This window comes from Dama dama, chromosome 18 (assembly GCF_033118175.1).
Source record: "Dama dama isolate Ldn47 chromosome 18, ASM3311817v1, whole genome shotgun sequence".
NCBI lineage: Eukaryota > Metazoa > Chordata > Mammalia > Artiodactyla > Cervidae > Dama > Dama dama.
In genome coordinates, this window is record NC_083698.1 from 36138763 (window position 1) to 36151168 (window position 12406).

The window sequence follows — 12406 nt, forward strand, 5'->3', positions numbered from 1 at the left end:
GTGTCAAAGTGCTCTAATACACTACTAGAAGGGGCTTAATGATTTAAGGTGTTCAGGGAAACCTGTTCATCTGGTGCACCAGCTCCTTCCTGAAGGACGCCTGTGTGGTCCGAGAGGCCTACGCAAGACCCACCTGTTTTTCCTACCGGAAGGCCTGGGCACGCCGGCCTGCGGATGCAGGTGAAACTAGTCTGTACTGCAGTGCTATTCTCTAGCTCTCTCCCTCAATTCCTCCTCCATATTTTAGGCGCGTTTCGCAAATTGCCACCTGTTTCTGCTTACCCTTTTCATGCCTTCATCCGGACCAAGTGAACGTGTTTTGCAGCAACCTTGTCAGGGCAGGGCAGACCACAGGCCAGACCAGGGCACTTGGGGGAATTTGGAAGTAGTACGATGCTTTTCTCGCGGCCCAGTGCTCCTCGGGTATAGAATCTGTCCTTCCACCCCTCGGTCCTACCTAACACATGGCCAGACTAGGAAGATTTTACAGCCTCGGGTCCTTCTCTGACTGTCCTCAGCCCGGACTTGGCCAGGTCTGTCTTGCCAGGTGAGAGGTACCTGGGCGTCGGGCCGCGCTGCCACAGTTGGCCCTCGGCCACGCCGGAGGCTCTAGCCTCTGGCACTCCAGGGCAAATAAATAGTGCCACCTGGTAGGGAGTCAAAAGTGGTGCTTTAAAATGCAAATATAAACCCCTCCTACACTCGTTGTCAAATCACGGCCCCACGACTGTCAGGCAGGCAGCGGATTCTGCGCCTGGGAGAAGGGCCGGGGGAACACTGCCTGCCTGGGAAAAACAACCCCCGAAGACGCGAGCCAAGTGCTGGGCCGGAGCCCCGGCTGCCTGTGGACACCCCCCGGGCGGCCAGCGGTCCCCTGGGAGCTCCGCGGGGCCCGCCCGGCTCTCGCTCCGCACGCCGGGCGGCGGGAGCAAGCCGGCGCCGACTTTGGGAGTTCCTTTCTGCCTTGTATGGAGGGCCGCTCCTGCCCGTCTCCGCCCGAGTGCTCTGACGCCCAGCCCTCCCGCTGTCCACCCCCAGCCAGCCCCCTCTGACTTGCCCGGAGAAGCCAGACGAAGCCTCCCTCTCTGCCACAAGTCTCCCCGCCTGCCATCCCCCATCCCGGCGGCCACCCCCACCCTCCCCGGGGCCGTCAGCCCGCCTCCGCCCCCGCCTCCGCCCCCCGCCTGCTCCGCGGCAATCGGGGGAATAAATCAGGGAGGAAGCCGAGAGGGAGCGGGAGCGCGCCAGCGCCGGCGGGCTCGCCCAGGTCTGTTTCCAAAGTCGCCCTTGATGGCGGCTGAGGCGCGGCGGCTGCGGCGCGGCGCTGCCGACGCGCGCTAGTGGGTCCGCCCGCCGCCCCTTCCCCCGCGCCGGGCTTAGCCCCTGCGGCACCCCCGCGCCAGCCCGCGGACGCCTGTGGGCCGGGCGGACCCTGCGCCTTCTCCTCCCGCGGTTTCCAGCACCGGTCCTTCCCCCGGCTGGGGAGGGAAGCGAGATCGATCTTCGATCGCGAAGATGGCTGCTGGCTGCCTGCTGGCCTTGACTCTGACACTTTTCCAATCTTTGCTGATCGGCCCCTCGTCGGAGGAGCCGTTCCCTTCGGCCGTCACGTAAGTGCCCGGGCCGGGCCAGCGGGGCGGAGAGTGCGGGCCGAGGGGTGCCGTGGAAGTAGGACGGGGGCTCCGTTCCCGAGTTGAGGGGCTTTTCTGCTCGTGGGGGTGGGGAGCAAGCCGGGCTGGGATCTGGAGAGGCCGAGCGGGAGGTGCGCGCGGCTCTTCGCCGGAATGCGCACGGAACCGGCGCCTCGGGAGCCTCGGCGGGGCCGGGCTGTCCCAGGAAAGGTTTGCTGACGACTTGCGGCACCTCAGCCCATCTCTAAAAGGATTCCTTGGACTTAAAGAGTTTAGCGGCACCGTGGGAAAAAGTTTCCAGCCACATACCCGCTCTCATCAAACCGACTCCAGTAAAAAGTTGTGTTTGGGTAGGGCATTTTGCAAATAAGTAACTGCAGGCTGGCCTGGGTAGCATGGACTTCTCCCGTACTTGGCCTCTGAGATGCTAATTGCTGTGGTATCCAAACTCGTTTAGGTCCCAAATTACTGGGCGCACTTGACAGCCGTTCTGATATGATGATGCTTGCCCCTCGCGGCAGAGGTGCTGTCCACCCCAGGGGCTCGCAGGAATTGGGACCCTGCCATGCAACCTCCCTCACCCTCTATATGAAACAGTGCCGGCAGACACGCGGTTCCTGTTGTTAGAATGAATAGAACCCTCTATTCCTTGGGGGGGGGGGGGGGGGGGGGAGGGACTGAGCGTTTTCCAGAGCCTCCTGCAATTTTTCTCTTATTTTTAACATTTCTAAAATAGCTTAAGAAAACCTCGCTGCCGTTCTGGAAATAGAGTGTTTGAAGGTAGCTGTATAGTCACACGGCAGGAAGGGAGTGGAAAATAATAATTCTCTCGTGTTGGAGAAAGGAATCAAAGTCAGTGGCACATAAAAACATATACATATTTTAAAATGTGCTGAATAGCCTATTAGGCATTCTGGGAAAGCATTTATTTTGGTTGTTGAAGCTACTTTAAAGCTTGTAAGAGTAGGTAATGGTAAGTGGATGAGTCACTTTAATGCATTTTACATAACAAAACAAAGCCCAAGGTAGCCTTCCCGGTATTTTTGCTGTTGGGAATTATTTGCTGTCCTTTGTTGGCAGAGTGCTGAAAACTGGAGTTTTTGGTGGATACTGACCTTAAATCTTCACTAGTTGATACCGTGCAGTTATTATTTAAGATTCAGCTTAAAGTATTTATTGACATTTATTGACATTAGGTGTCAGTGCGAGAACCCGAAGGATGCAAATTCTAACCTGGAGAAGGGGAGTGTCTAATATTTTTGTCATGATTTACAGTCATGTTCTTTTTTAGATAATTTTCCATAAAAATAATAGCAGATCCTTTTTGTTATGAAGCAAAAGGGTAAATGCCATCTGTAGATCTTCCTTTAATTGGCAGCATATTCCAAGCGGATATTTTGAAACGTGTTTTGAAAAGAGTAAGAATTACACTAAAGATGATTCAATATTATTCACTCATTAAGAAATTACACTTTTATTTTTTTTAAGTCTTTTCGTAGCTTGGCCTATAAATTGAAAACTGAAGTGAGTCGCTTGCGTTTTGTGTCAAAGAAGTGGCGCTTTAAAAAGGAGTCAGTGTGTTCAGTTTACAGATTTTTAAAGTGTTATTTTTAACTGGCAGTTTATCAATATTTCTGTCATTTGGAGGGAGTGCATCATCACACCATAGGGGAAAACTATGACTTTTAAAGATACAACAAAATACAATCTTTTATTCCTGAACAGACCATGGTAAAATATTAATGTAAAAGATCCTTGTTGTAAGGACATCTGCAATAAGTGTTTTCCCAAAATTAAAATAGCTAAATTTTCATGGTCAGAAATTCACTAAAGATAAAAGAAAGTGAATAGTTGGCAAAAATAGGAATTAGAAAGCCACAATTTCTTTTCTTTCAAAGGATTTTAAATTTATTTTCTAACAATGAAAATTTGAGATATTTGTAAATAATTTGAAACATTAATTATTTTGTAAAAAAAAGACTTAATGAAAGATTTTGTATATATCAGTCTCTTGTAGGAAATACTATTTTTATAAGGCTTCTGCATCTTTAATTATTAATTTGAAAGTCAGTCATTTCTCCTTATCTTCTGAGGAAGATGTACTTCATGTTAGATTTCTGAATAAACTTTATGAAATTAAAAAATATGTAGCCTTAATTATATCATGATGCAGTGCCATTTGCTTTTCTTGCAAAAAGAGTTCGTATGGTGTATTTATCAGGATAAATCTCAAATCTTTAGGAAAAATTCCAAGTTCATTAGAAACTCAGTCCAAAGATTATAGCATCACTAAAGACAAATTATTGTGCTTGTCTATATACATTTTTCATTAGTAAATTCTTTTGGTTTTCTTGATCATTCATTCTAGTTTTTCCAGAAAAAAGTAATATAAGAAATTTTTTATCATCAGAAGAGGAAGAATATGCCACTAATACAGTATAAAATTCATTATACACTCATTGGAGTGGGATCTGAATTAGAATTAGTAATACAAAGTTTTTTGTTTTGTTTTTTAGAATTTTTACAATAAGGGCTTAAATATTATAAAAACATAAATATTCTAAATATTTTCTTTAATTTTCTCTGGTTTAACATACATTCTCATATAGCATATTCTGAATTAAAATAGTGATTAAATTGTTCTAAGAGTTAACACTAAAATAACTTTTTTTTTTTTTTTTTCAGACAAAGGGAGGAATTTTGATACAGTTCTTTTGCTAGTTTAGGTGTTTTTTTTGGGAATGATTGTTTTAGTAAGGTGTGAAACATAAATATGCCATATGGTTGCAGCCACCTCATGCATATTGGTTTGTATATAAATGGAAAATACATAATTTTCATCTTACAGTATGCACATGTTATATTGATAGTTTAAAATGTAGTTTTCTAAAAGGGAGTTCTCCCTTGTTCTAGAAATAATTTGGCTCATATGTGAAAACACGTCTATTTTAAAACTCAGAGTATTATGTATGGTAGCCAGTATTGTAATGTTAATTTGAATTTGTCAGTTCTAATTTTAGAATCTATTTACAAATCCAATTTTTTAAAAAAGAACATAGTTATAACTACTATTCATTTCAAACTTTTATCTTGTCATATCAAAATGACAATATGTCCATAATAATTGGCTGAGAGCCCATTGGCATATGGGGATTTTTAATATATTTAAACTATATAGTGGGATAAATATATTGCTAAGAGTTACAGGATCTATAGGAAATATAGCATCTCATAAAAGAATAGTACCTTGGGGTTTAAGTACTTAGTTTATAAATTTTTTAACCATTATGAGACAAATTTATATTTAAAGACTGTTAAAAATATTTTCATTGGAATGGATGTCTTTTTCATGTATTAGAAGTGATATAATTATTCTTATTTGGGCTTAGTGATTTTAATTTGCATACTATATATGAACAAAATGTACCTAATAATAAAATACGAGCTTGTAAAATAAAACCTAACAATGAACATTAATAAATCCTTTTCTCAGATCTTTGATTTGTTCTCATCAGCTTCATCACATGACAATATTTTTCCACAGGTGTATCTTTAAAGTATGAAACAATAGATACATTTTTCCAGATGAGTTGCAACATATTAAATTTTAGTGGGTATTGAATTTTAGTGGGTATATGTGTAGTTGTTTGGATTGGCATTTGAATAAACATTAGATAGGTTGAAACAAATATAGTCTAAACATTTTGGAAAGGTACAAGAATCTAAGCTTATTATGATTTATAAAAGGAAATAAAATGTGCCTTTATTATTTTTCTTTGGCTTTCACCAATTTTAATTAAAAACATATAAAATCAGATAGAGTCTATAGCAAATTGTTCATTGTGAAAATAGGTAAAATTTTACCATTTTCTTCCTTCAAAGAACTCTTGCTTTGTAGACAACTTTCCAGTGTTTCTCCTACATTGATGTGTTGTAAGGTTTTGCAGAAACATAAATAACACATGCAAATTATGTATTCAGATTTACTGTTTATATTTAGAAGTATATATTAATAAGAAATAACAATGCATTTAGAAATTTTAAAATTAATGCAGAAATTATGCCCATAACAAACTGTATTATTTAATTAGTGTGTTCTCTGAAGTATCACTATATACAACACATACACAGAAATTTCTTGTTAGTTTTCAGTACTGATGTGAATATCCAAGAAAGTAATCTGTTCTTCTGAATTCATATCTTGTACCTAATGTGTGTCGTCAAGCTTTTTAGAACCTTAAAGTGGAGATTTAAGTGGTTACATTGAAATATTTTAGGCAGTTGTCCAGTTTATTGATTTCATTCAGTGTATTCCATGTGTGGACATAATCAACCCTCACATGAGCATATTTGGATGAAAGTTTGGGGAAAAAAGTCAGAATTTGTTTCAGTATTTCTAAAAAGTAACATTTCATTGCTATTCAGGTGACAGCTTCCATCATTTGTAGTAGAAGAACTGTCTGTCCTAGTATTTCAAAAAGCATGTAAGTTGCTGGTAATGTGTAACTGATCTCTGTTCTATGACATCTATTGCAGGTTTACCTAAGGCATATGGTATGTATCAGGCACTGTGTCACACTGTGTCAACCAGTCTTTCTTTTCCTGGACTGTTTATGCATTGTACTACAACTGTTCCCTAGGCTTTCATATGGTGGCTTTCCAATAAACTTGAAACTGCACCGAGATAGTCAACCGTGTAACTTACACATGGTTAGTTTTCTTCTGTGTGCACAAAACTTGAAAATTACTGTGTCATTGTTGTTTACAGAGTTTAAGGAAAAAAAAAGATTGACTTCAGTGTCAATTGAGATGAAAATGGTAGCACTTTGTGAAATACACTGTATTTACTACCTTTTTTTGAGGGTTTAAAATATATTAGCATTGCATCATTATATAATTTGTATAGTTTATCTTATTATAATATTATATTTAATACATAGTATTTTATGTCTGTCTATATCTTTATGTATCTTTATCTCTATATGTGTGTGTACACACCTGTTTTTTTTTCTTAATTCTTCAAGTGGCTTGTTAGGGTAAAAGAACCTCAGTAAGATAAGTTAATTAACAAAGGTGCATGCTGAAAAGTCCCTGCCAGTCCACAACTGTTTGTAGGAAGTAAATCTCATTCAGAATATTTTTATAACAGCAGCATTTAAAAATATTTCATGAAGAGAATTAGATGAACTACTCAAAATGTTCAGGTCCTGTTAGACAAGTTATTAACACAATTGATGAGTGACAAAAGAAATGTGGTTCTAAAGATAGGCTTACTGTCTTTTAGACAAAACAAAAGGAGGAAGAGACTATTGCACTTTAACTATTGAGTGCTTATTAAAAGGCCTTTGCATGCTGAGCAATTTTATTTCTACCATTTAGATATAGGATACTTGAAATTTTTAAGAATTAAACATCGGATGCACCATGTTTTAGGGTTGAAGGATAAATGTGCACAGGTTTTAAAATTTTGTTCATAAAACATAAACTTTTCTTTCTTATAGGCTTTATATAATTTGTGGTAATTGAATTCCATTGCTCCTTTAAAATTTGCCATTTACATAGATTCTAACAAGATCTTAAGGAAAAGATTGACATTGTGGCCTCAACAAACTGGCATACTTTTACCGTTAATTTCAATAATACAGAATCAGGCTGTTATATATGAAGCAATATTTAAAGGTTTCTTTGAATATGAATGTGGAATATTTCTGGCTCAATGTTATTTTAACATTTGCTTCTGCTGATTTTTTTTAACCATATGCTTCTGTTGGATTAAAAAAATTAGGATACATTTTAAATTCTATATCATAAATGGAGGAACAACTTAAGCTAGAAATGATGGCAATGGAAAGTAATGGTGTTGCCCATTTTAAATGATTCAGATTTGGGAATAATCTGTTTATCTGAAGGTCTTTTCCCTGAGTACTTAAAATTTTATTGCAGTAGTCTCCTGGCAAATTATGAAAAAATAATTCCTGTATTCTTTTATTCAGATAATTAGTTGCTAATTCTTCTTTCTCTCTTCCTTACCCGCCCCCCCCACACAATTAGTATTAGTCATACTTGATTTTTATTTGTGCATAATGTCAAATCAATTGGAGAAAAATTTTTTGATTTGTTTTCCATCAGGTTACCTGTAACCAGACCTCAATCTTGGGTCCTTCAGACTTGAATTTTCACTGTCTGTTGCAGGGGACTTCCTTTTACTACTAGATTTTTCTCTCTGTAGGGATATTGTTTAGAGGTTTCGATGCATAAATAGATCTGTGATACATTATAAGTACTTTCATCAGAATTGTCAGATAGTTTGGACTATTGTTGCTTTTGACATTTGCCCATATACTCCGGGAATAATTGGGGAAAGAGTGAGAAGAGCTGATGAGATTGTTCTCTGACGAAGGTACATACTGTCAGGCTATATAAAAGGATGGTCAGACATTAACAGTGTTTTATTTTGAGGGTCAAAGGAGGAATGGCTCAGAAAAATAAATGCACTTCGGCATCCTGGGGAAAAAAAAGTTTTAAAAAAGGAATCAAAAGGCGTTGTGGTGAATATGCTGTGAGGAATGGTATGTATTTGAGTGGAGGCAGACAAAGGAACCCTCAGATATGTGAGGTGTGAAATTAAAGATGCTAAAGGTGGCGGTTGATTATTTTATTTTGCTTTTATTTTCTTCTTTTTTCCCCCATTTTCCATGTGAGCTTGGTTATCCTGGAAATGCTGTTTACTTCACGTATTTGATTTTACTGACCTAAATATTCATATATTGGAAATTAACCTGAGAAACCAAAGACAATAAAGTTGTCTAGATTTAAAAAAATAGAAGCAATTAAACATTCTTTTTTTTTCTTAATAAAACCTTGGGAAAATGGAGTTCATTGGATAAGACATATTGGTGTAATACTTTATCAAAAGCTTAAATACTAATAATCAAGAAAATTGTAGTACACTTCCATTAGATTATAAGAAATGAAATATCTTGAAGGTTATAGGCTTCTATGTAGTACACTGAAGACTATTTAAACCTCTGAGTACATAGTACATCTTATTTTTTAAAAAGAATAATTTTTTTATGCTGTCTCTTTTAACAACTTCACAGATTTTTAGCATCAGATGTAATTTAATTTGACAATTAATGCAGTTACTGTTATCTAGAGCAAATTATGTACTTCACTGAGTTACATGCTGGGAATCCAAATTGAGGAAGAGCATACCCAAGGAAGACATTCCCAACTCCAGGCTGACTGTGAAGCAGTGGACTCTAACAGAGCATGACCAGGGAAAAACACATAGCGTGGTGAAGAAGTGCCCACGGGTTGTTTCACGTCAGGCATGGGACTCCTGGGTGTGAAGAGAGGTTCAGACTGAACCATCAATCCGAGGCTAGGTTATCCAAGTTTTGCATCAGAGTTATCTTCTCACGTGACCCGAAGGGGTGTTGGGCAGTGTGGTAGCCCAGCGCTGTTTTCTCAAACAAATTTGGTTTTCATCCTAAGACTTTGTAATTAAAAATAAAAGTCATAGGTTTTAAATCATAGTATTTGGGAGATGGATTAAAGAGGACCATTATTCAGAGGGACAGTGGGAGCAGTTGGTAGACTCTTGCAGCATCCTAGAGCGAGAAAGGCTGAAGGACAAAGAGAATGGTGGCTGTGGGAGAGCAAAGCAGAGGTGAAATATCATGCAGAGGTTATAGGGTTGGGGGAAACAGGAAGAGAGTAGTGTTAGAGGTGGCTCTAAAGTCTTTATTTTTAAAATTTTGTTTATGTTTGACTGTGCTGAGTCTTCATTGCTCTCCGTGAGCTTTCTCTAGGTGTGGTGAGTGGGGGCTACTCTTTGTTGCAGTGCATGGGCTTTGGTCTTAGAGCATGGGCTCTCGGGTACACAGGCTTCAGTAGTTGGGGTGCATGGGTTCTAGAGTGTGGGCTCAGTAGTTGTGGTGCTTGGGCTTACTTGCCCCATGGCATGTGGGAATCTTCCTGGATTGGGGATTGAACTCATGTCTCTGGGATTCTTAACCACTGGACCAGCAGGGAAGTCCTCCAAGCTCTTTAAAAGGTAACGCAGAATAGCAAGTTGATGGTGAATGAGGTAACATGCTCACTGTTGGGCATTTTGACATTGAGGCATCTCTATAAATGACTATTAAGCTGTTAGAAATACCTATCTGAAGGGGATTTGGAGGCAAAATAAGTATCTTTGAAAATGGATCCATCCATTTATTTAGAAAATACCTATTTAGTATCTTTCATGATAGGTACTGTGAGTTTCAAAAGGTGAATCTTGATCTACAATTTCATTTTGCAGAGAGGTCGACAATGGGCCCTTTAAGGAAGTCATCAGACCTTTGCTGACATGACAGCAATTTCAGCAGCATGTTTTGGATGCAAGCATGGCTTCCGTGCCTTGAAGAGTTGGTGTGTGTGTGTGGTAGTTGTCCGACTCTGTGACCCCATGCACTGTAGCCCTCTAGGCTCCTTTGTCCGTGGGATTTCCCAGGCGAGGCTCCTCTGTCTATTGGATTTCCCAGGCAAGAACACTGGAGTGGGTTGCCATTTTCTTCTCCAGGGGGTCTTCCTGACCCAGGGATTGAACCTGGGTCTCCCACATTGCAGGCAGATTCTTTGCCGTCTGAGCCACCAGGGAAGCCGTGAAGAGTGAAAATATGAAGGCAGCAAGTGCAGATTCTTTCAAGGAACTTGGCAATGTGAGGAAAGGGAGAGAGAGAGCAACTTTAGAGGAAGATGGAAGGGATTTGGCATTCTTTTATTTTGCTTAAAGAGTAGGAGTTATAATAGGTTACTTAGGACTGCAGGTAATAGAAAACTACAGGAGTATCTTGAACCAAAAAGAGAAATATTTTTCACCGGTAGTTAAACTGGATGCTCAGTCATGGGAATCAGCAGGAGGAATATGCCCCCAGTTGCAGAAAGGGGTGGAGCTGTTATCAGGATCATCTCTTGTGCTAGCCTCTGGTTTTCTTTGTCTGACTCCTTACTCTTCCCTTTCCCTCCTGAGGCTTTATCCACTTCCTGAAGCTCATTTTGTTGAACGGCTGTGAGGGTTTACAATTTTCCCCCATTGAAACTTTGAACCAGCTTGAGACTAGAATCCTAGTCCAAAACATAGCCTGCTAAAGAAGATGTGTTGGTAATCTGAATATGGGTCAGATAGTCATTTATAGCCTGTTCATTTGAGATCAGGAGATGGGATTTAAAAAGGATTTTGGTTGCCTGAGCTTGGGTCACTTCTCACACCCTTGTCAAATCTCATTAGGAGCAATTGCAACAGGCCAATTGCTAGTACCATGGATAGAGAAAGAGGCAGTTCTTACAAAAAGGCATCTGCTGGGTGGGAGAGGTTGTAGACAACTAAATAAGTATTACCAGAGGGAAATTTGAGCATATCAGAGGAGACCAAATGGCAGAGAGATGAAAGGGATGAGAGAGGCCATGATTGATGGATGAATGTTCTGACCAAGGCAGGTGAGAAAGGGATCAAGATTAAAAACAATGTCTTACAAAGTAACTTTTGAAATATGAAACAGCCCTGAGAATTAAAACAGATGGTTGGAATATAGGATACATGCACTTTTAATTTACTGGAGATGTTTTTGGAGGATTGTTCCAAATTATATATTCCATTCTCAAGAAGACATGACATTCAGAAATGTAATAAATGCACATTAGTAATGTTCACATTTTAAGATATAGGGACCAGAGTTTTTCTTTTCTTGGTAGTAACAAGACTCTAGTATGTCACTGTGTTTCTTTTGGATACAGCAATGTTTGTTTCTTTTTTGTGTTTCTTTTTCTTTTCTTTCTTTTTAAAGTAGAGATTATCATCCTGAAGATCCATGTAGTTTTGCAATATGTCATTGGTTTTAATAAGTGTATATGCTTATGACAGAACAGAAATATCAAGGAAGAGGAAACAAACAAAGAAAAAAAAACAAATAGTTCTTGTTTGGGGCAATTTACCATTATTCACGTATAGATATTTTGGCAGATAGGGATAGTTTACAGCCCTGCTCTGCCTGTGCTTCCCTCCACCTCCCAACCCCATGTCCATTCCTTAGCAGAGGGCAGAAATTTGAATTGAAACAAGATTGTTAAAAAAAAAAAAGTACGTTTGATAACACAGCAAACCACTGACAGAATACTCCAGCAGAGCCTGTCCCTGGTCAGCCCATACAGAGGCATCTCAGGTCTCTTGGAGGTCTGAAAATCACTGGCAACTGCTATCTCAGCAGTTCTCTGAGTTTCCCAGATGACTGAATGAATGGTTAGGATCACAAATGCTGGCAGATCTAAGAATCAGTCTTGATCACATTGGTCCCACTGCAGTGTGAAAAAACTACCCTTGTGGTCTGTAACAAGAGAAGAGGAGAATCAGGGTGCATATTTATTTCCATTTTGTGACTTTACTCTTTTTTTCTCTTCCATAGGTAGTCACAGTTTGCGGGAACTAATTTTGATGTCTCTACCTGCAGAATGTCTGGACACTAATAATTACTCACAGCTATCTTTCAGTTATTGTGATATTGCGTTCTATAATTTAATTTTTGAGCTCTCGAATGCCAGGCACTCTGAATTAATACTGTGCTTATTTTTTAATCCATCTAACCTTTAAGTCACTCCCTTAAGATAAGTATTATCCCTATTTTATAGGTGAGGAATGTTAAGTTTTGAGTATGAAGGAGTTTTGAGTTTTTTTAGGAATCAAGTTTGACCCCAAGCAGCTCAATTTTAGAGTCCTACACTTACCTGCTATA

The 12406-nt window shown here is 39.7% G+C and overlaps 1 protein-coding gene across 5 annotated transcripts in view; it reads left to right on the forward strand.

Annotated features, from left to right (window-relative positions):
- The first annotated feature begins 1430 nt into the window (after positions 1-1430).
- The window catches only part of CACNA2D1 (calcium voltage-gated channel auxiliary subunit alpha2delta 1), a 513972-nt gene continuing 502996 nt past the window's right edge, over positions 1431-12406 (forward strand). For 3 of the 5 annotated variants that reach the window (XM_061165136.1, XM_061165138.1, XM_061165137.1), the window contains exon 1: positions 1433-1610. In XM_061165136.1, coding sequence (XP_061021119.1) covers positions 1516-1610 — 95 coding nt within the window. In that variant the 5' untranslated portion in view covers positions 1433-1515. Of the gene's footprint in view, positions 1611-12406 lie in introns of all 5 variants that reach the window. The other 2 variants (XM_061165139.1, XM_061165140.1) reach the window with 2 other exon arrangements.